Consider the following 24,232-nt stretch of genomic DNA (forward strand, 5'->3'; position numbering starts at 1 on the left):
TACACACTGTCATCATTTTCATAAAGAGATTAAGTAAACCCTAGTAATATTTTTGCTGTCTTATTACATGGGAGTTAGCAGATTTTACTGTAAAGACCCAGACAGTAAATATTTTTCAGGCTTTGCAGGCCGTACAGTCTGTCATAACCACTCACCTCTGCTGTTGTAGTACAAAAGGCAGCCACAGAAAATAGATAAATGTGTGACTATATTCCAGTAAAACTTTGTCTAAAAGCAGATAGCTGGCTGAATTTGGTCCATGAATCAAGTTTGCTGATCCTTATATTATAAAAGTTGAGTTATCTGGATATCTGTACTGCAAAATGAACTTGAAGTCAGAATTTTTGTTGTTGTTGTTAAGTTTTACTATTTTTCAAAATGGGTACTTTCTGTTGTTGTTGTTGTTGTTGTTGTTGTTGTTGTTGTTTTTACTAAAGATTACATTTTGAATGGAAAAGACTGGTCTAATATGTTTGGGTGTTGTCCAAAGGAGTTCTTACAAATCTCCCAACCAGAATGCTACTTATAATCACATCATATTCTGCCGTTCTCTTTTGGTTTCCTATTTTAGTCCATTATTTGTGGTCAGTAAATCAGTAAACCAAAATACCTTGGGAGAATATTTATGAAGAATTCATTTTGTTCTTTAAAAAGAAAGAAAGAATTCATTTCTAGGTTCAGAGGCCCCAGTCTTCAGAGGGGATGCCTCAGTTGGATGTTTTGGATCAAGAAATTCAATGGCAATAAAAATTCCATACTCTTTTGTTAATCTTCAAATCATCTTCCATTTGTGGAAAAAAGTTTAAAATCATTATCTTGGCTGTCATCTCTTTCTGTTTTTTTTTTTTTAACATTTATGAGTTTGTTTCATCTGCCTTTGTGCTCAGTCCGATTATTTCACTATTTATGTGAAATATATGAGCAAATATCTTGAAGGAAGAAGAGATTGACCTTGAAACAAATTTTGGACAACATTATCTTTGCAAACATTGCCATCAGTGAAAAAAAATAAAATCAACTGCATTAACTGCAGATAGCCATTTTCATAACTTATGAATAAGACTTCAAATTTTAGAAATTTCTTTCCCTCACTTCTCATCCTGTAACTTTTGAAAGAAATTTAATTTCCAGTCTTTTTTGTTTTGTATCCTCCATTCATGCAAAACAAAAACAAAATTTTAAAAAAATATAAAAATTAAAAAAAAAAAACAACAGCTGGCTTTCAAGGCTTAACCCAGGTGACTGGAAGTCTGTGGAGTTATTTTCTCTTTTCAGCCTCCTTTGTAAAAATCCCACAGTTCTGACTGGTTGGATAAATGTGGTTCATTTTTTTTTTGTTTTGTAATGCAACTATTTTGATGGTTGGCTTCACAGCTGAGGCGAGCCACCATTTCAAATCCAATAACAGGAGACTTGGAGACGGTACATTACAGAATTAGCAAAAGGTAAGAGATGTGTATGCTGCATATTTTGCCTTCTAATGAGTGTTTTGTACATCCTACAGGAATTATTCACTTAAGGGAAGTAGGTCATTTTCAGTCTCCAGTCAAGTCACCACCTATTTTTACGCATGGATAAACTGCTTTGTGTTTCACAGGTCTTTCCCTTTAACTAGAAGTTCTGTTTTTAATATTTAATTGGCCTGTTATTTTTAGGGAATTAATATGCTTTGCATCTCCCTTCAAGTCATAAATCAAATATCCAGGAAATGGCTTTATACTTGTTTTCTTTTTCCTTTTTCTTGCCAAAGAGCGAAAAAAAGAAAAAGCAGCAGCCTGGATTCATCTGGGAATAGTCTTTGTTTATGTAATTCTCTGACATTCATAAATGCTGTAGTGAATTCACATCATTCTTCATGGTGATTGTATTGGCATTTGTTCATGCATCTTGTAAAATAACATTGTCATTTTGGAGTAATCTGTATTCCTCCTGTTGGAGTTTTTATTTTTAAAAGCTTGCTGACTTAAAAGTTGGCAAGGGAAAGAACAGAGTTAGACTTCTGATCTCAGTCTTCCAAATGCTATTACTTACAATCTTAGTTGCCTTTTACTTCACCAGAGAGACTTAACAACAGTTTTAGCTTGGTGAGAGTTTAAAAAAAATGAATTTAAAGAGTCTACTCATTATTCTTTTGTCAAATAACTTAAAGAACATTAAACTTCTACTTCTGAGAAAGCACCTGTGAAACCCAGTGCTATAAATCATTTACATACAGCTTCAAATGATTTTTTTAAAAAAAGTGAAAGGACAATAAACCTACAACAAAAATCTGTCAACCTATTTTCTCTTGATTTGGAAGTGGCTTTTCTTATTTGCCACCTTTCTAAATGTTTTTGCTGATTTGAAACCATTACCTACCATCCAATCTGAACCCTTCCAATCACCTGTGGCTTGGCAAAACAAAACAAAAGCTCAAAATTGCCTGCTACGTGAGTAAGTCCTTGTCCTTTCTCTTTTTTTGTAGCTGAGCCGAGCTACAGTACATGACCCTGAGACTGGAAAATTGACCACAGCACAGTACAGAGTATCTAAGAGGTAAGGGAGTATGGGAAGAATTTTTAGCCATATTTGGACCATTTTCTTTCTTGAGAATCTGATTTTCATAAAACCCATCATATGGTTTCTAAGACCTAGGCTGTTAGGCATAGGTATTTGATGACAACCATGCCTAACTTTGTATGATGGACTAATAAACAGACATGGTTATGGGGCAGTTAATAGAGATTTTCCAGAGTAACTTACTAGTTCTCATACTAAAAATAAGGGAAGTTCCCTAAGACCCTTCATAGAACAAGACCTAATTTGGCCTGTGTAGTAAAGCTGGGGTTTAGTAAGAATCTCTGGATCACTCATCTATAGGTGGTGAGAAAATGAATGCCTTGAAGGATTATCTAACAGATCTTTGCAAGTCAGTTGGTTTCAGATTCTTCACTTTTAACAATATTTAAGGGAATCTACTTAAATTATTGTGTGATAGATTGCTGAAATAATTTTTAATAAAAAGCCACTGTATAACTTATGTATATAGCTTAGAGGAGCTCACAGAGTGACATTATTCCAACAGAACTCCTTTGTCAGCTCTCATAAAAATGAATACAGAAATATCATTGAGGAAAAAAAAACCTTGAGCCAAATTTGGTCTCATTGTAGCACTAAGTAATATTAACAGATACAATACCTGATTGAAATTAACAAAATAAGCTTCATCCATCTCATTAGGAACATTTTAACATAGTTTTACTTTTTATTTTTGATAGTGATTGTTTAATTGTGTTATTTAGATTAACATGTACTAATAATTGTAGTAAATCATTCTAGGAGACATTATTTTTAACACTTAGGCCTTTATGTCATAGGGACTTTATATTTTTATCAGTTTACATAAACATTTTGTTGTAGAGAAGTATAATGTGACTAATAAAAGACTTCTAGGCATGGAAATATATCACTCTAGGGCAGGGCTTTTATCCTCAACACTATTGACATTTTGGATCAGATTGTTGTTGGCTGGCTGACTTGAGTCTTGTTGTATGTTTAGGAACATTGCTAGTGCCCACTGGATGCCAGTAGCACCCTTCATCCTAGTTGTGACGTTCAAAAATGTCCTTAGCCATTGCCAGCTTTCCCTGGTAGGCAAAATTCCCATCCCTGGGGACTCAAACCCTCCACCCCTGTTGAGAACCACTGTTCTAAGTTAAGAATGGAATGAAAAGGCAAGTTCAAGAAAAAAAAGAAAAGAATGACATAAAATTTCCAAGTATTTAAAAAATGCTTTACTCATGTATTTTTTAAAGTGGAGGATGGTGAGCATCAAATCATTGGTATTTAGATTCCACTGGATACATAAAACAAATAATCATTTTTCAGAAATTACCACTATTTTCTGTATGTCAGAATTAAATCCTTTGAAATTCTTAGGATGAAAAATTTCAATTGTCAACTAAAAATATTGCGAAGGAGTAAATAGGTTTTAACAACTATTCTAGGAGGCACTCAAAAAATATTACTCCTGCAAGTCATAGCAAAAGTACTGTAAAGCCTAGATGGAATGCATTGGCTCGTTTCCTTAATTACTCTTTTGGGGCAAAGCTTTATGTCCTTGATGTATTAACTGTCTATATCCTCCACACACATATCCTGGTTTCCTAACTGTCTGCCTTATACCACTACCTGACCCCTTGCCCCAGTTAGAAAACATGATAAAAATTAAATTTCCCAAAATAAGATTAAAAAACAATTTTTTTATTCCCAAAATAAGATTTTGATTTCAGCAACACTAATAGATGGCAAGGATTTGCAGTAACTAATTGGGATAGACATGTAGACATGTTGAGCTATGGTGTACAATGCTTTTGTGCATTACAATTAACCCTCATTTTAAGTTAAGTAAGCTCATTTTCCATTTTATTACAGAACTTTGTGTCTTAAAAATGAACCCCTTACCTATTTTTTAAAAATAACTTGATCCATTATATATATGTGATTATTTCATGGTTTTAGGCATTTTTACTGTCATAAAGCTTGTAAGTATCTAAATTCTCCAGATTTGGATGCTTTTAGGAAGCATATAAAATAAAATTTCATGAACTTAGTATTTTGGAAGTCATTTTTGGAAGTTTTCTATATATACAGTGGACCTTTTGACAAAATATTCAGCCCACAGAATCAGTGGGCTCTTACCAACAAAATAAATTACTCTTGGAAAGGTGACATACAAACATTTTTTTCCGTAAGGACTCAGTATTTCTAAATATTTTGAACTTATTTTTTAAGTATTGTAATTTTATAGCTCCGAGAAGCAATTTTATTGGATTTTTGAGAAAGGCACAACCATACATAGAACATTAGAAGACTAACACCAGAATAAATTCACTCAGTCTTGGCAAAGTATGTAGTGTGTGTGTGTGTTTTCAAAACAACCTAGTAAAAAAGGAATTTCATAGCACAGTGATTTTCATCTTTACTCTTAAGGAAAGTTGTTCAGCAACTCTTTTAAAAATAAAATGTATATGTTGAGAGGTTTTTTAAAGAAGGAATTTGTTCCATAAAAATATACAATACATTTCATATTTTAGCAAAGTAGTTTTTACTATTTTGGAAATTTAATAGCTTTGTCAAGACATTTTCTGCCCATCAGTGTAAATCTGAAGCTTTAAGATTTCTACAAGTGAAATAAGTTTTATGTTTCCTTTCATATGATACCTCTAGAAAAGGCATCTCAAATGTAAAATAGTAGAAAGAATTTATGTGTAATGATATCAGCTAATGTGATCCCTTCTACTCTGGGAATATCTGTATTTTGAAAGGGTCAGAAGGGAATTTCAAATGTCTGTATTTCGAGAAATTTCTAAGTGATTGCATCATCATCTGTGGAAGTAAAAATATGTTCCAGTATTTTAGCAAATAGAATTTTCTTTTAGCAAGTATGTGTTGAAATCCATCACTGTTTAAAAAAATGAAGTTTTTATTTACTTTATTGACTATCTGTGAACTTCTAGCAGATCATCTTTGTCTTTTCCAATATTTAAAAAAAAAAGAGAAACTAAAAATTTACTCTGGATTGTTAATGGAGAAGCCAATAATTTTGGCTAGATCAGAGAAGTGGAATTTTAGTTTTTGAAAGCTAAACATTTGGTTATGAACTCTGAAACAGTTTAGTTATGTGAGCTCATAAGTCCATTTAAAGTAATACAAATAATGAGATATAAACAGTCTATTTAGTGTGGTAGGAAAAGCTGCTTTGCTTCTGGTGGGCTAGTCTTGGAAGTAGTTTTCATTTTTTTACTTTGAAGTACAGACTTCTACATATATATATTTTTTATGCTGAAGATTTAATTTACCCCATGTTAAAGGAGCAAATACAGTCTAAAAAGCATATTAATATTTTTACAATATAAAGGCCAGTACAGATAGCTTTGAATGATTTCAGGTATTTTTTATATTTGGCATAACTTTTTATGTTTTTTTTAATTGAAGTATAGTTGATTTACAATGTTGTGTTAGTTTCAGGTGTACAGCAAAGGGACGCAGTTATACATATATATATGAGGTAACAAACTGGATAGATCTATAGTGTTATTGTATAATTGTCCCACTAAGAACCAAGGGACTGGTTAAATTCCCCGTCTAGATGATTAGCCTTTCTTTGTTAACTATCAAGCACTTAGAGAATTATTGAAAGTTTTGCCTTCTATAATGCTTTTGGGGCCCTGAATTATCTTTTACCTTTTGAAAAAAATCACATGGTGGTTTTATGTTAACTAATTGTAAATTGTTTATCTTCACATATGTTGGATTAGAAGAAGGTAGTGGTAGTATTCAAATTATGTCACTTAGATTTTCCTTTGGAGGTTTGCAACAGTCTCCAAAACCTCCAAAATGGTATTGTCTGTTACTTGCGTATGCCTGCCTTAGTATTAGAAATAGTCATGCAGGGTGAGAATGTTGCTCCTTACACAAATAAAGCATTTCAGTAATATTTTTAAAATCATACAGTAAAAGAATAGTGAATTTTTTTTTAATAGCAGAAACTCAATAGAAAGGAAAAAAATATTGAAGTGTTATTCTACACATACAACTTAGATCTCAGGTTCCTGTCATTAAGATCAAAAGGAAGATATTTTGGGTATTTAGTTATTAATGGATAAATGGATAAAAGGGACACATAAAATTATCTGGAGAAAGAATTTTTTTTCTCCTGGTACTAATTGTGTTTTGTGGAAACCTGTATAACTTAGTTGACATTTTCAATTTTAATTGTACAAAAGATAAAGAATGTTCTTCAAAATTGTTTTTACTATTACAGTAAATGCTGTATAACTTTACATTCTAACTCAGTTAAAGCACTGAGTACTAGAAGAAAGAACCTTGATTTCTGATGATTTAATTTAATTCAGGAATAAGACATCCAGATCCCAAAAATAATTAACATATATTGCAGTATCATTGTCTCTACTGAATTTTTAGCAATGTTAAAACAATTCAGAGCTGATTTCTTAGACTACCTGATAGGCCTACAAAAATGTTGCTGAAGAGAGATTAGCAGTAATGCTTTAAGAATGGGATCTAGATGAATAAAATGTTTCAAACATATGGAGTTCTCCAGCTTAGGAGAATCTTCCTGTGTTTTGGAGAGGACTATCATTCAACTTTAAAAAGGAATGAAATTCTAATACATGCTATAACATGGATTAACCTTGATGACATTATACTAAGTGAAATAAGCCAGGCACAGAAGGATAAATATTGTATGATTCTGCTTATAGGTACCTAGAATAGGCAAATCATTCAGACAAGAAGTGGATTAGAGGTTACCAGGAGCTAGGAGGAGAGGGAAATGGCAAATTATTGTTTAATGGGTACAGAACTTCAGTCTGAAATGATGAAAAAGTTTTGGAAACGGATAGTGGTGATGGTTGTGCAACTTTGTGAAGGTACTTAACACCAGTGAATTGTACACTTAAAAGTGGCTAAAATGATAAATTGTTATGTATATTTTACCATGTTTTTTAAAAAAATGGATAAAATGGATAATTTCACATTGTGTATCTTTTACCACAGTAATTTTTTTTTTAATGAGGTAGTGCTATGTGTTTTGATTTTGGAAGATGTCAGAAGTACTTTCAAGGGATAAAAAGTGTACGTGTATATTGAGGTAGAAGATTGAAGGGTGGGTGGATTCCTTTTTGTTTTATTTAATTGTCTCTGTATGTTTATACACAGGGGGAAATGTTGAGAGGATATATACTATTTGTTAAATAGTGTTTATCTGTGAGGAGCGTGGCTAGGAAAAGGACTTCATATACTTTTGTACTGTTTGTTTTTATAAGTATTTCTTTTTAAAACAGCTTTATTGAGATATACCACACAATTCGCCCATTTAAAATGTACAATTCAGTAGCTTTCAGGATTTCAGAGAGTTGTGTATCCATTACCACAATTAATTTTAGAATGTTTTCATTACCCCAAAGAGAAAGTCTACACTCCTTAGCCATAACCTCCCAATCCTTAATCCCCTCCCTGCCACAGCAGCCCTAAATGCTGGTTTATCTACTTTCTGTCTTTATGGATTTGCCTATTCTGGATATTTTGTTTGAATGAAATCATATAATATGTGACCTTTAGTATCTGGCTTCTTTCACTTAGCATGTTTTCAAGGTATGGCTGAAAAATATTCTTTTGTATGGATATTCCACATGTTATCTGTCTTATCTGTTGATAGATATGTGGGTTGTTTTTACTTTGTGGCTGTTATGAATCACACTGCTTTAAAATTCATGTCTTTAAAATTCATGTCAAAAAGTTTATCTTGATGATGTCCAGTTTACTTTTGTTGTTGTTGCCTGTGCTTTTGAGGTCATAGCTAAACCACTCTCTAATCTAAGGTCACAAAGATACACGCCTGTGGTTTTTTCTAAGAGATTTGTAATTCTAGCTCTTATATTAGGTCTTTAATCCCTTTTGAGTTATTTTTTTTAATATGGTGTGACGTAGGGGCCTATCTTCTTTCTTTTGCATATGGTAACCCAGAATCATTTGTTGAATATAACAAGCATTTCTTGGTTTTATAATTTTAAAAGTATAAAATGAAAGATTGGAATGATAATTTGCTAGGGTGGCAGAAGTAAAGGTGTTCTCGATAACAGGAGACTTCAGGCTGAAGAGTAAGTAAGCAAGGAAAAGAGTAAAGATAAAAAGGGAGCCAGTAACTGTTGGAATAAGGCCTATGGAAAGGCTATATTCAAAAGCATAGATTGAAGCTGCAGCCTCTGTAAGACTGAAGGACAGTGCTTCTACCAAAGTATAAGAGGAAAGGATAGGAATAGATGCTTAAAAATTGGTGGTAGCAGGGAAGGAAGTTGAAGACACCAGAAGACAGGTTCTCTCTGATAGGTTCCAGGATGAAATAGGAATAGTTGTTTTATCAAGATGTATTTAGTTTGAAATTTTATTAGAACAGTTGTCAATCTTGTGTTATAATTATCTATAAAAATCAAGTCATTAATTGGTTGCTTATAAAGGTCAAAAATCTATCAAATTGTCAAAGATAGGTTCATTGGCAGACTAGATTAGCTCTACCAGGAACTTGGTCAGAATTGGGAGAAATAAGTTCTTAGTATATTTATCTACTACATCCTTTATAACAGTAAAATTCATGGATCCTTCCTATTTCTGCTACATTGGTGAATTCTACTCATCCAGTCTATAAATTTGCATGAGATCATCTGACAAATACTTATGGTAAAATAGTATAAATCCTGGATTAGTTCTAAGACATCTTTAGGGTTCATTCATTCAGCAAGTATCTATTGAGCATCTACTCTGTGCCAGGGGACTGTAATATGTTCCACAGATATAGTGGTGAGCAAAACCAGGTAGAATTTATATGTATTAAGAACTAGTAGTTGAGTGAAGATGTCTTACCTTAATCAAATAACAAGTTAATGTACAATTACTATGATAAATGCTATAAAGAAAGGGAATATAGAACTATAAAAATGTACTGGGGGCAGTTGCCTTCTCCACTTTCATGTGCATGGAGGTAGCCTCTCCATGACGTGCTTCAAGTTGCAGGCAACTCTGAGATTAATGGAGGACTATGAGAATTTCAGCATGATTCTGAGGGCACAGCTGCCACCACCCTCCCAACCAGGGGGCTTCTCATTGTAACATCCAGCAGGTGCCCACCAAAGTCACTGTGATCCTGTTAGATATTAAAGGTACCAGAAGCTTGATTACTTTTGTGAAGAACATTCTGTGTTTTTTACATCAAAGAAAACGTTAAGAGTATCTTAAAGATAATTCTTCCCTCTTGGAAGGAAGGGGAATTCCAGCAGGACTTCTATCTTTTGAGGAAACAAGCCCAAGAGGATTCCTGTGGGGATGGGGTGTTCTGATCCCTGCAGCATCTGGGAAATGGGGTGGATAGCCCATACTAGATGACCCATGCTGTGGTAGGTAGTGTGTGCTGGCAGGTGCCTCCAGACTGAAAGACCACGGTACTGAAGCAGCTTCAGGGCTAAAGAGAGGGCACCATTCTTTGAAGCCGTGGTTCCAGCATTAGGTAATGGAGAAGCTGCAGTCAAGGTGTATATTCTTCAGGGATTGTGGAGGCACAGAAACTGTTACTTGGATAGTGTACAGAGGAAGATTTTTTTTTTAACTTTCAATTATTTGCTTTATTTATTTTTTTGAGGTATAGTCAGTTTATAGTGTTCTGTCAATTTCTGGTGTACAGCGCAATTCTTCAGTCATATATGTGTATATATATATATTCATTTTCATATTCTTTTTCACCATGAGCTACTACAAGATATTGAATATATTTCCCTGTGCTATACAGTATAAACTTGTTTATCTATTTGATATATATACCAATCTATCTGCAAATCTCTAACTCCTAGTTTATCCCTTCCCACCTCCCTCCCCCCTGGCAACCACAAGACTGTATTCTATGCCTGTGAGTCTGTTTCTGTTTTATATGTAAGTTCATTTGTTTGTTTGTTTGTTTGTTTTAAGATTCCACATATGAGTGATCTCATGTGGTATTTTTCTTTCTCTTACTGGCTTACTTCACTTAGAATGACATTCTCCAGGGCCATCCATGTTGCTGCAAATGGCATTATTTTATCATTTTTATGGCTGAGTAGTATTCCATTGTATAAATATACCACTTCTTCTTTATCCAGACATCTGTTGATGGACATTGAGGTTGTTTCCATGTCTTGGCTATTGTAAACAGTGCTGCTATGAACATTGGGATGCAGGTGTCTTTTTGAATTAGGATTCCCTCTGGATATATGTCCAGGAGTGGAATTGCTGGGTCATATGGTAAGTCTATTTTTAGTCTTTTGAGGATTCTCCATACTGTCTTCCACAATGGCTGCACGAAACTGCATTCCCACCAACAGTGTAGGAGGGTTCCCTTTTCTCCACACCCTCTCCAGCATTTATCATTTCTGGATTTTTGAATGATGGCCATTCTGACTGGTGTGAGGTGATACCTCATTGTAGTTTTGATTTGCATTTCTCTGATAATTAGTGATATTGAGCATTTTTTCATGGGCCCATTGGTCATTTGTATGTGTTCATTGGAGAATTGCTTGTTTAGGTCTTCTGCCCATTTTTGGATTGGGTTGTTGTTATTTTCTTATTAAATTGTATGAGCTGTTTCTATAGTCTGGAAGTTGAGCCCTTGCCAGTTTCATCTTTTGCAGATATTTTCTCTCATTCTGTAGGTTGTTTTGTTTTGCTTGTGGTTTCCTTTGCTGTGCAAAAGCTTCTAAGTTTAATTAGGTCCTGTTTGTTTATTTTTGCTTTTATTTCTATTGCTTGGGTAGACTGTCCTAGGAGAACATTGCTGAGATGTATGTGAGATAATGTTTTGCCTATGTTTCCTTCTAGGAGTTTTATTATGTTTTGTCTTACGTTTAAGTCTTTGATCCATTTTGAGTTTATTTTTGTGTATGGTGTGAGGGAGTATTCTAACTTCACTGATTCATATGCTGCTGTCAGTTTTCCCAGTACCATTTGCTGAAGATACTGTCTTTATTCCATTGTATGCTCTTGCCTCCTTTGTCAAAGATTAATTGACCAAAAGTTTGTGGGTTCATTTCTGGGCTCTATTCTGTTCCATTGATCCATACGTCTGTTTTTGTATGAATACCATACTGTTTTGATTACTGTAGCTCTGTAGTGAGGAAGATATTCTTGAGCTTGTTGATGTTACTTTGATAGCAAGATTGGGTCCAAAGTAAAGAATGAGTTACTGAATGACTGTAAACAGCACTGAGTGCTAGTTGGCAACATCCTGTTCCTGACAAACTACTCTCCAGGCTAGTGCTGCTGAGGAAGTGGATATGCATGTAGCTATGGTGGTAAGTCATGATGATGTAGGATTAATAGATGATGAAAAGATATAGCTTCATCACATTCTTAAGCAAATTGTACTTGCCCTCCTCCCCGAAAAGGATTTCTAAGACAATGTTCTTCATAGTTGTCTTTGTAGTCTAACTTTATTTTATGGTGAAAGTAATACACACACACATATGTATGCAAATATGTGTGTGTTCAGATTACCTTCCAGAGGTACATGAGTGAAAAAAATCTCAGCTCAGTGAAATGGAAACTCATTTATAAATCTATTATATGTAAAAATTGTGTGAAACCACAACACATTATTGAGGACAAAGTATAGTTGTTAGAGCAAATGTGTTATGTATCAGGTCATATACCAAAATGGAAATCAAGTTTTGAGAAGTTACTCAGAAGCCTTGCTGTTCTAAAAACTGGAAATGTCTTAAAGGCTTACTCCTAATAATAATTAATTGACCCTATTTAATTGTGAGGGAATAAAATTTAGACCACAACAGCTGCATTTGCCTAACTACATAGAAAAGACAGATTTTTGCTTGTGCTCCAAAATAGGACAAAATAGAAAAAAAACCCAAAAACTCATTTCAGTCTTGAACAATAGAATGTATGTTACTTAAGAAGAAACTCACTAATTGTTGTGGTACTCACAGCAAACATTTGCTTTACCAGTGAAAAAGGTACATTGATGTAACAGCCAAGATGAAGTTCTTAATGTTTCATGAAACAGTCCTAATCCTGTCGATCATTATCATTATAGATTAGATAGTTGCTTTCTGACAATTTCTTAGTACAGTCTGAGAAAATATATTGTTTTATACTATTAAAAATGAGTTTACTGAAATCAGTTCATCAGATTAAGAATAATCCTAATATGGCTTCCTCTGAAATGGTTTTGAGAAATGTAAATTTTATAACAGTATTTATCCTGGTTCAGTTCTCATAGCATGTCATGTCAATTTCATGTTGTGCTTAGTTAAAAACTTCCTCCTCCTTCTTCCTCGTACTGTTTGAAAAAAAGCTTTGACCTGGTCTGGCACAGGGAGGAGTCAAGGAAGGCTTCTCTGAAGAAGAGATGGCTAAAGTGATAATTCAAAAGCTTAGGTCTGCAGAGTGAAAAAGAACATTCTGGGCAGAGAGGAGCATGCACACTAGTGTTAGGGCTAGAGGAAACATGCTCGTGAAGTGTTGCTGGGGTGCTGGGAGAAGGCAGAATAGGGTGATAAGAGGCTACAAGGGAGACAACGATGGAACAACCAGAGAGACCAAGGGAATACCTGGAGGGTGCGTGAGTGAGGAGGGAGAACACTGTGAAATGTTACTGCAAGAGCAGCTACCGTGAGAAAAGGAAAATCTCATTAGATTTAGTAGCACAGTAGGGTTATCGGTGATGTTAGCAAGAACAGTTTTGATGGAATTACAGGGACTAAAACTAGGTTGGAATGGATTGAGCCATGAGGAGTCTGAAAAGGCTGACTTGAGAAAGAAGTTGGTAACTGGAGAGAGAGAAAGAGTTTGAGAGAAAGAATTTAAAATTCTTATTTATTTAATGGGAGAGACTTAAGCCCAGCTGAAAGCTATGGGAGGAGGTACTGAGAAGGGATGTTGATTATGTAAGAGAGAGGAGGGCTGATCACTGATTATGGTTCCTAAAATGGCAGAAGACAATAGATTCTAAGGCAGAGGGTTGGCCTTAAATAATGGAGAGAAATCGCTTTGAACTGGAGTGAAGTACATATAAGGAATAGATTGTATGGTTTCTGTTTTCGCTATGAAGTAGGAGGTAGGTTATCCACTGAGTGTAGGGGGAGTCTGAGGTGGGCTGGGGTTCAGAGTGGAGGAGAGAGTAAGAGTAAGGGCTCGTTTGGAGTTAGTGTTCATGAATTTTTAGTGGAACACAGCTGTCCTATTTCATGACTTTGTCCAGTAGGATTTGGTGACACAGGTATAAGCTTGGAGGAAAGAAATTCATTCAGGATTTTGTTTTTGCCAGACAGTCTAAGTTACACTTTTAGCAGAAATGCTGTTGAAATAGTGGATCATGGATTCAAAGCTCAATGAAAGAAGTGCAGAAAGAAAAAGTCTGATAGACTGGGGAAAAGCGTATATAAAGGAGAGAGTTGAATTTTGGGGTGCCTTTTTATTGAGCTCTGGTTCCCTTACCATAAAATTCACCCTCTGAAGTGTACAGTTCAGTGGTTTTAAATCTTTTTAGCTGTGCAACCATTACCATTATCTAATTCCAAAACATTTTCATCACCACAGAAGGCAATCCTGTACCCATTAGGGGTCATTCCCCATTTCCCTCTTTCCTGGGCAACCACTAATCTACTTTCTGTATCTGTTGCTTTGCCTGTTCTGGGCATTTCATATAAATGGAATCTTAGTGTGTGGCCTTTTGTGTCAGACTTACCTTTCTACATAATGGTTTTAAGGTTCATCCATGTTGTGGCAGTACTTCACTCCTTCCTTTCATGGCACAATATATCCATCGTATGGATATATCACATTTTATGTATCTCTTTATTATTTGATGGACATTTGGATTATTTCCATTTTTTGGCCATTATTAATAATGCTGCTGTGAACATATCTATACAAGCTTTTGTATGAACATACGTTTTAATTTTCATGAGTGTATGCCTAGGAGTGGAATTGCTGGGTCATGTGGAAACTGTTTAATAATTTGAGGAACTGCCACAATGTTTTCCAAAGTGGCTGCCCCATTTTATATTCCAGCAATGTATGAGAGTTCCAATTTCTTCACATCATCACCAACACTTGTTCCTATACCTTACCTAGAAGGAACAGTTGTTTACAATTTGGTGTATGTATTTTTCCAGAATTTAAAAAAATTCTCAATGTATATAGTCCTATATCGCCTTCTTACATTAATTTAAGCTGTTTTCATAGAAACTAATAAGTAATACTAGATTTTCCCTTTCCAATCTCTAACTGTAGAAGATAACATCTTTTAAAAATTGTATCAGTAAGAATCACATCAAGCAAGCAAATCAATTAAATGTCTATAGATAAAGGCTTATTGTCCTGTATTACAGCTTTTTAAATGACAGCTATTGGTCTTCATGGATTGAAACTTTATCAGTAAAGCTAATATTTTCTTGTTTTTAGTGCCTGGCTGTCCGGCTATGAAAACCCTGTAGTGTCTCGAATTAATATGCGAATACAAGATCTAACAGGACTAGATGTTTCCACAGCAGAGGAACTACAGGTAGGTAATCACATTATCTTATACTTCTTCAAAATATGCATCAGATGAGATTTTTCTGACACTGTACAGGCAGTACTCAGTTTGCAGGATGGTTTGGGACTCTAAAAGTGACTATGTAAAGTGATCTTAATAATTAGTGGGGAAAATTATGATTGTTCCTTGACCTGTAAAATTTTTTAATCAAAACATTAAAAATTTTTACTTGTTGAGTATAAATACATATTATTCCTTTTCCTATATAATACTAATATTTATTAACTGCATTGTGATTTTTTTTTCTCCCCATTTCTAGGCCTATCACGTAGCCAGGACAGTTTTTTTTTTTAAATAGTTTATTTTTTTCTCTTTTCTACTGAGACATAGTTCACATACCATAAAATTTACCCTGGTTTTGTTGTATTCATATGGTTGTGCAACCATCACCACTATTTTTATCACCCCAAAAGAAACCCCATTTAAATAATCACTCTCCATTCCCCTGGCAACCACTACTCTACTTTCTTTGTATAAATTTGCCTGTTATAGATATTTTATATAAGTTGAGTAATATAATTTGTGGCCTAATATATCTGGCTTATTTCACTTAACAATGTTTTAAAAGTATATTTATGTTGTAGTATGGATCTTTTTCATGGCTGAATAATATTCTATTGTTTGGATATAACACATTTTATTTATTAATCAGTTGAAGGACATTTGGATTGTTTCCACTCTTTGGCTATTATGACTAAAGCTGTGAACACTTGTGTACAAGTTTTTGTACAATCAAATATTTAAATTTCCCTTGGGTATTACCTACAAATGCAGTTGCTGGGTCATGTGTTAACTTTAGTTTAATATTTGAGGAACTGCTAGACTGTTTTCCAGAATGGCTGCATGATTTTACAATCCTGTTGTCAGTGTATGAGGGTCCCAGTTTCTTCACATTCCTTGCCAATACTTGTTCTTGTCCAGTTTTTAATTGAGGTCATTCTAATGGATTTGAGGTGCTATCTTGTTATGGTTTTTATTTGCATTTTCCTGATGGCTAATGATGTTGAGTATCTTTTCATGACCTCATTGGCCATTTATATATCTTTGAAAAACTGTCTATTCAAATCCTTTTCCCATTTTTTAACTGAGTTTTTTTTTTTTTTATTGTTCAGTTGTGTGTTGTTCATGTGTTACAGCTACTAGACCTATATCAGGTGTATGGTTTGCAGATATTTTCTCCCATTCTGTGGGGTGTCTCACTTTCCTCATGTCCTTTGGCACAAAATTTTTAATTTTGAGGAAGTCTGATATGTCTTTTTTTTTTCTGTTCCTTTTTTTTAATGTGGTAAAATATACATAAGATATACCGTTTTAACTTAAGAGTACAGCTCAGTAGCATTAAGTATATTCATATTGCTCTGCAGTCATTAACACTGTCCATCCAGAACTTTTTCATCTTCCCATACTAAAGCTCTGTACCCACTAAACAAAAACTCCCCCTCTCCCTCACCTCAAATTCTGGCACCAGTCATTCCACTTTGTACCTAGGAATTTGACTAGTCTAGTTATTTCCTATAAGTGGAATCATACATAATTGTCCTTTCGGGTCTGATTTATTTCACTTATCATAACATCTTCACGGTTCCATCCATGTTATAGTATATAGTATGTCTTTTTATTGGTTGCTTATGCTTACGATGTCTAAGAAACCACTGCCTGATCCAAGGTCAGAAGATTTACACCTGTGTTTATACAAGTTTTATTTCTTACATTCAGGTTCTTGATCCACTTAATGTCAATTTTTGTAAGTGGTATGAGGTAGAGGTCCAACTTCATTCTTTTCACATGGATAGTCAGTTGTCCCAGCATCATTCGCTGAAGACTAGTCTTCCCTGTTGAATTATCTCAGTAATTTAAAACATTATTTTATTTTCTTGTAAATAGTTACCAATAGTTTATTTTCCTTCTTCTCATTGTGAAACTTAGGATACAGATTGAGCATCTTGTCCGTCTCTGCCTTTGCAGATTGTCACACTTCTAAGTTTGGATCAGCTTTTGACAGTTTATCCTTTGTGCTTTCAATGTTAAATATCTCTGAGGGATCTTTTATTGGTGAAGATTTTTTCCAGAGTCACTTCCTCCAAGATATCTTCATCCTTTTCATCAGTTACTCTCCTTATGTTAATAACTTTGCCTTTACCAAGGTCCTCTGGCTGTGTATCTAGAATTTCTGAAACAATTTGGAAGCCTTCTCTTTTGTCAGCCTTTTCTTCTGTATCTTCATTTAAGTTTGATTTGAATTTCACTTACAGCAGTTTGCTTTCCATTTCTCTGCCTTACTTTATCTTTGTTGGCCAATTCCCTCTTCCAATTATCTATTTTTATAAAATATCACATAGGTTTTTACTGGGAGATAAGGAGGTAGCACAACTACGTGCTTTGCTGTCTGTGCATGAACTAACAGATGTGCAATGACCAATCGCTGTTATTTATATAGTAATTTGTGGAATGAAGAGCTAGCAGCAATATTTGCACTTTATGCAATTACTCACAGTTAATATACCGTGGTAACTTAGATATCCACAGAGGTGTTGGGGGGCTGGTGTTAACAGTTAGCTAAACTATAGTTTCTGACATTTGTGCATTTGTGCAAAACAAGACTGCCTGTATTTCAATTTGTTTGAGTTATTTACTCCATAGTCATCTACAACTTCCTTGGTACTCATTTGACAATTAAAAACTCTTTGTGTCTTTCTTTCCTAATTTATATTTATTCTCACCTGCCTAACCTTCACAGGCTCTTTAAGGCTGCTTGATATATTTCTAACTTAATAGGCTGATCCAACCCAAGGCATCTACAACATAAGAAGTAAAAGATCCATGGTAATAATAATTTACATAGGACTTCGACTTTGCTGTGGGCAACACTCTTTTAGTTATGTTCTCATTTCATTGCATAAGCAACGCTCTTTAAACTACATTCTCCTTTCATTTTGTCAGCTTTTTGTCATTGGGTTGGAAGGGGGGAGTGAAGGAAAGTATCATTCTGCTTATTTTACAAATAAGAAGGCTGAGATTGTATCCAAAGTTACATATGCTGTATTGTAACTTAGAAATCTAGAACTTGAACTTAGACCAAATATTTTTCTTACTTCCTTTTGCTGCTTCACACTGGGACATTGTCATATCCAAATGAAGTTGTTAGGGCCCTCCATCAGGAATAATTAAATTGATGTTAACTTTTCCCCTCTTTTACCTAAGTAGGGGAAAAAAAAATATAGAAAAGAGACTCCCATTATAGTACATTGGGAGTTTGCCAGCATTTTGGGCTTTGGAAAATATGAATCTTGATTTAAATTTTAAAGGAAAGTGTTTAGTGAAAATTAATAGTGGAAATCTGAAAATTTTAATTCTAAAATTCTAATTCAAATTTTGTTTGTTATGTATTAGGGAAAACCGTGTCCCCCAAATATTTGCTAAAGAAAAGCATATTAACTAAAGTCCTAAAATACCTTGTGAGGGGGATGGAAAATAGGTGAAGGGGATTAAGAGGCATAAAGGAAGTTACAAGAATGTAATGTACAAGACAGGAAGTACAACCAGTATTCTGTAACAACTTTGTGTGGATAGTATTCTATAAAAATATCTAATTACTATGTTATACACCAGAAACTAATAATATAAGTCAAATATATTTCAATTAAAAAAACAAGGTTCTAAAATTGTATACAGTAGCTATCCTTAGTTTTTCATCCTTGGTTTCTTAGGAACTCTCATTGATTTAAATAATGTTTTGCTTCTCATTTATTTAGAAGTACCTAATAACCATGGTATATAAGGAGCTAAAATGGGACTCAGGTTGTTTTGAGTAGTAATCTTGATACTTCTTTTATTCATGCTTTATTTCTCTCCTTCAGGTAGCAAATTATGGAGTTGGAGGACAGTACGAACCCCATTTTGATTTTGCACGGGTAAGTTAAAAAAAAAAAAGGAAAATATAGGAGTTCTACTGAAGCTTAGATATGATACATCTATTTATTTTCACAGTCAGTATACAATGTGTCTATTTCTGGTGTACAGTGTAATGTTTCAGTCATACATATACATGCGTATATTCGTTTTCATATTCTTTCTTCATTATAGATTACAGGCATGATATGTTAATTCTGTTCTTTTAGTATTAATTCATAGCCTATTTGGAATTTGTGGGCATGTGGTAGAATAGATACTCTGTTAAGCTTTTTTAGCAGTAAAGAATGCCTAGAGACACAGCAAAAGACCTTAAGATGCTTTTCAATGCATTGCTGAACCTTGAAGAAAGTAAAGGGAATTCTCAAAGGCAAACTGAAAGAAACCCTGGACATTAAAATTAGAAAGTTAAAGGGGAGCAAAAAAGCTGAGGCTGGAGACACGTACCTCCAGGAACCTAGAGCTTTGGCGATTAACAGCCCTGTGGAAGGACCTGCCACAGTGTAGGCTGCTAACCTGAGACTCCTGCAAAAAACCTAAGCCTCCAAAAGGATTACACCTTCAGGTAAAGAATGGCCTTGAAAGTAATCTGCTTTGAGTCAGGCGCCTTGAGGAGAGTTTCTTCTTGCATCCTGGCTGGGGTATGATGTGTTACGGGGAGGTTCTCCTGGCAGTTTGAAAGCATAGGCCTACCTTCACGTGAATCTCAGATTTGAATATTTACTACCCTGGAAGAGGAGAGATTAAAGTTGTTCAGTTAGTAGTGCTCCTTGGTACCTGGCAGAAACAAACCTGTATCCTCCCTGAAAAGAAGCATCCTTGTTCCAGTACCTCTAGAATTTTAAAAATTAAGTTCAGCCAAATATGAATTCATTAAAAAAAAATTACTAATTGGTAGTAAGACACCATTGGTGAGACTAAAACAATGAACAGTTAAGATACCCCCAGGATGTTATCAGTTACAGATACAGAATATAAAGTAACTAATAATTATATTAAATATTTAATAACTATATAATAATTATATATTAAAAAATAAAAGAATAAAAATTCTCAAAATGATTTAATATATTTGAAAAATAAATAGAAGCTTTAGGTAGAAAAGTTGTTGAAATTTTAAATTTAATGGATAAATTAAACAGATTAGAGGGCTGAAATAAATTAGTGAATTAACCAATAAATCTGAAGAAATTACAGGAATACATTTTGAGAGACAAGAGGATAAAAAATAGAAAATAGCTGTAGAGACTGGAGAATAACATATTGAGCTATAAATTATGACATTTATCTTAACTAATTTATGCTTTATAATAATTACATGAACTCTAAGGAATGTGCCAGGTATTCTAATAAACTTCTTGATCTATTACTATTTTTAAATAAGGGTATATTCTTTGGAAAGAAAAAACAGTCTGTATTGTGTTATAGCCCTTGACTGACTTAATCCCAGAATCCTAGACTCTTTCCGTATAGGCTAGCAAAGAATATATTTTCAGTCTCTTTTCTTTCTCTTTTCAATTATTGAAAAATATCTGAGTATCTTGGATAATGTGAAAGACTACTGTTTAAGTCCTGACATTAATGTAACTAAATTTTTTTTCTTTTTCTTTTTGAAATAATTGTAGATTCCTAGGAAGTTTCAAAAAATGTACAGGGAGATCCCATGCCCCCGTCACTCAGCCTTCTTCAGTGTTAACGCTCCGCCTAACTGTAGTACCAGCACTGGCACAGCCACAGAGCTCACTCATATTTCACCCATTATATTTGCATTTGTGTGTGTGTGTGTGTGTGTGTGTGTGTGTGTGCGCGCATCTGTCTGTAGTTTTTTCTTTTAACGTGTAGCTTTGTGTAACTACCCCTACAATCAAGATACATAACCGCACCATCACTGCAAGACTTCCTTGCAGTACCGCTCTGTAGCTGCACAGAGCCTTCTGCCTCCCGTCCCTAACTGCCAGTAGCCACTAATCTGTTCTTCACCATAATTATGTCACAAATCTTATATACATCAGGTATCCTTTTGAAGTTGTCTCTTTTCATTCAGCCGAACTCCCTTGAGATTCATCCATGTTTTTGCAGAACATACCAATAGGGTGTTCTTTTTTAGTGCTGAGTAGTATTCGATGGTATGGATACACCAGTTTAGTCCTTCACCCTTTGAAGGACATTAAGGTAGTTTCCATTTTGGGGATATTATAAATGTGTATAAATTTCTGTGTGAAAGATACATTCATTTTTCTGGGAAAATGCCAAGAGGCTATACTGTATTTTAATTTACATTTAAATAGCCAGATGTGAATTCTCCAGCCAGACTAAAGTGTTGATGGCCCCAAAGACAGACAAGAATAGTAGCAGTGAACATTTGAATGCATCATGAGTTCAAAGTAAATCTCAAGGTAATTTTTTTTACCCAGAGAATAGACTTCATGAATTTAAGAGGCCCTAAGCTCTTGCTTTTTAAGAAAGTAAAACTATAGGTGTTAATTTTTAAAATAATCTATGCATAGTGGAAATGGGCTCTCATTATTTAAGCTAACAAATCTGGGTTTTCCCCTGAATGGGCATATCAAAAGTATTGAACGTACAGGCTAAATAACAACCCACAAGTATTGAGTGCCTGTCGTACATAGTGCACTGGACGTTGTAAATGAACCTCCTTGTCCTGTTATTAGCTTACCATACGGCATGTTACTAATGTTAGCTGCCCCTGGAGAATTTGCATTACTGAATTTTTACACCACTGAATTGTGTTTTATTCACAGAAAGATGAGCCAGATGCTTTCAAAGAGCTGGGAACAGGAAACAGAATTGCTACATGGCTGTTCTATGTAAGTTACAGCTAAAATTTAAGTTGGGATTTGATCACATGACTCATTTATTTTGATGTGTTCAGATGTTGGTTCTGTTTAACTCTTATCTAGCACCCTACTTGAAAAAAAAATTCTAAACTCCCTTTACTCAGTTGTAAAAACTTTCATTTTTAACTTTTTCAGATTGTAATGACTACAACCTGAAGAAGAAAATTAAAATCACTGGTAGTCCATACCCCAAAATAACAATTTCTCCAGGTAGTGGGACTGTCTGTTTATGTCATCTGTAATGTGTATATAAACATCTCTATGCATTTATATGAACTTATGTATATATACACATTTTAATAAATTTCTTTTGAATTTTTAATTGATATATATCATATCAGAGAAGTGTACAGATCAAAGGATATAACTTGCTGAATTTTCACAAAGTGAACACATTTGGTGTATCAGCACCCAGATAGAGAAATAGCACATTACAGCACCCTAGAAGCTGTTTCATCAAGGGTAACCATTCACAAATTATTCAGTAGTTTCAAAATAGTATGATCTTTTATTTTTTAAACTGTTTATATATTCACATGATAGAAAAAATTAAGCTTTGATCATAGTATCTGTCCCAGTTATATACTGCTGCATAAGAAATCACCCCAAAACTGACTGGTTTAAAATAACTTTTTCTCATGGTTATGAGGTCGACTGGGCTTTATTCATGGTTCTTGCTCTGGCTCTCTCATGCATTCGCAGTCAGGTGATGGCTGGCACTGGGGTCGCCTTGAAGGCTGAGGTTGAGGCTAGCTAGCTGTTGGCCAAAATAACTGCGCGTGGCCTGGGCTTCCTCACAGCATGGTGGCTTGATGCCAAGAGCAAGTATCCCTCCCAAAGCAAGGCCATAAGTGGCATTTTTATTAGCTGTCCTCAGAAGCCAAGTGCTGTCACTGCTGCTGTATTTTATTAACTGAGGCACTTATAAAGGTCTGTCAAGGTTCAAGGGGAAGGGACGCAGACCCTACCACTCAAGAAGAATGTCAGCATCATGGAAAAAAAAACATTTGGGTTAGGACATACTGGGATGTGTTGTATGTGGGAAGTGTGATCTACCATGTTGTAAACTTTGTTAACTTAAAAAGATAGATTTTATGTCTGGACTTAATTTGGTCACTTCCTTGCCATTTCTATCTCCTACCCCATTTGATTTGTATGAAATGGCATCGCTTTTGCTATCTGATGTATCTCACTCCCTATCGAAACCTGTCTCTCTCTACTCGGTCTGTTCTTTTGTCTTGCTCCCTGCTACCTTCCCTGTTTAATCTTTTGCCCTAATTCTTCCATTCCTCTTTCCGTTTTTTCTTATATCCCTCTCTCCCTATATCCATCCTACCTTCTCACCTTCTGATTTCTCTCCTCTCTCCCCCAACTCCATCTTGTTTCCAAAAGGATCTAAGGTACCATTAGAAAAGGATTTAAGGTACTGTTAAAAAAAAAAGGATCTAAGATTACAAGAGGATTGCAGATGCATAAGGTAAATTAAAAATGAGAATTATTAAATGAAAACCAGGAGAGAAGTTGCTACATTGTATACTTTCTAGGGGTGAGATCTGTAGAGGTTGTACTAATTTATATCCCACCTTTAAGTGTGATGTTTGTCAAACTTTTGGTCTGTCCATCTTTTACTTACCAGATTGGCAGTTATTGTGGTTTTAATTTGCATTTCTCTTATTAGTAAGGTTGAGACATTTAAGAATCATTAAATGCTTGACTATAGTTGTTTCTTCTTATTCTTTGCTTTTATGAAAGTTGATACAATATTTGGTCTATTAATCTATAAGTGTTAGATTATTTGACTACTAGATTGTATGTTAGATTATTATGTCTCCTTTTAGTTACATATAGCATTTTGATTAGACTGGCATTTATTTTTTTCCATCATTTACATGCTATTTGCTGGTGGGCCATAGAGCACAACTTCTTAATTTCTACCAAGTTATTTTCATTGCTTAAGAGCTATTAGCTCTTTGTTATTGATCCTGTATTTCTCATGGTAAAATACACTTCTTTATGTCACCTAATACCTTTTACTTTGATTTAAACTTTGATATTAAGATCAAACTCTGTTCTCTTTGCTGTAGCATTTCCCTGTTGCTTGTTTCAGACGTGACTCTCGGATACAGCATAGAGTTGGATTTTGCTTTGTGATAGTCATTGTTTCTACATTCTACTTATGTTGTTTTCGAAAACCTCTTCACTATAGGATCTGTGTTTCCTTTGCCTCAATTTGTGCATGTGCTTTTCAGTTAATTTGAAAGGTTGTGTGTTTTTATTCTACATTATCTTTAAGACTAACTTAATATGTGTTGATACCCTACCATGAGAA

At 34.5% G+C, this 24,232-nt stretch overlaps 1 protein-coding gene across 2 annotated transcripts in view; it reads left to right on the plus strand.

Moving 5' to 3' along the window:
* Window positions 1–24,232, plus strand: part of P4HA1 (prolyl 4-hydroxylase subunit alpha 1) — a 68,058-nt gene that overhangs the window by 40,188 nt on the left and 3,638 nt on the right. Inside the window, exons 9-12 of one of the 2 annotated variants that reach the window (XM_006173393.3) lie at window positions 2,465–2,535; window positions 15,004–15,103; window positions 18,994–19,047; window positions 21,808–21,873. In XM_006173393.3, the coding sequence (XP_006173455.1) occupies window positions 2,465–2,535; window positions 15,004–15,103; window positions 18,994–19,047; window positions 21,808–21,873 (291 nt within the window). Of the gene's footprint in view, window positions 1–1,374; window positions 1,446–2,464; window positions 2,536–15,003; window positions 15,104–18,993; window positions 19,048–21,807; window positions 21,874–24,232 lie in introns of both variants that reach the window. The other variant, XM_006173392.2, reaches the window with a different exon arrangement.

Source organism: Camelus ferus, chromosome 29 (genome assembly GCF_009834535.1).
Source record: "Camelus ferus isolate YT-003-E chromosome 29, BCGSAC_Cfer_1.0, whole genome shotgun sequence".
In the NCBI taxonomy this organism is placed as follows: Eukaryota; Metazoa; Chordata; class Mammalia; order Artiodactyla; family Camelidae; genus Camelus; species Camelus ferus.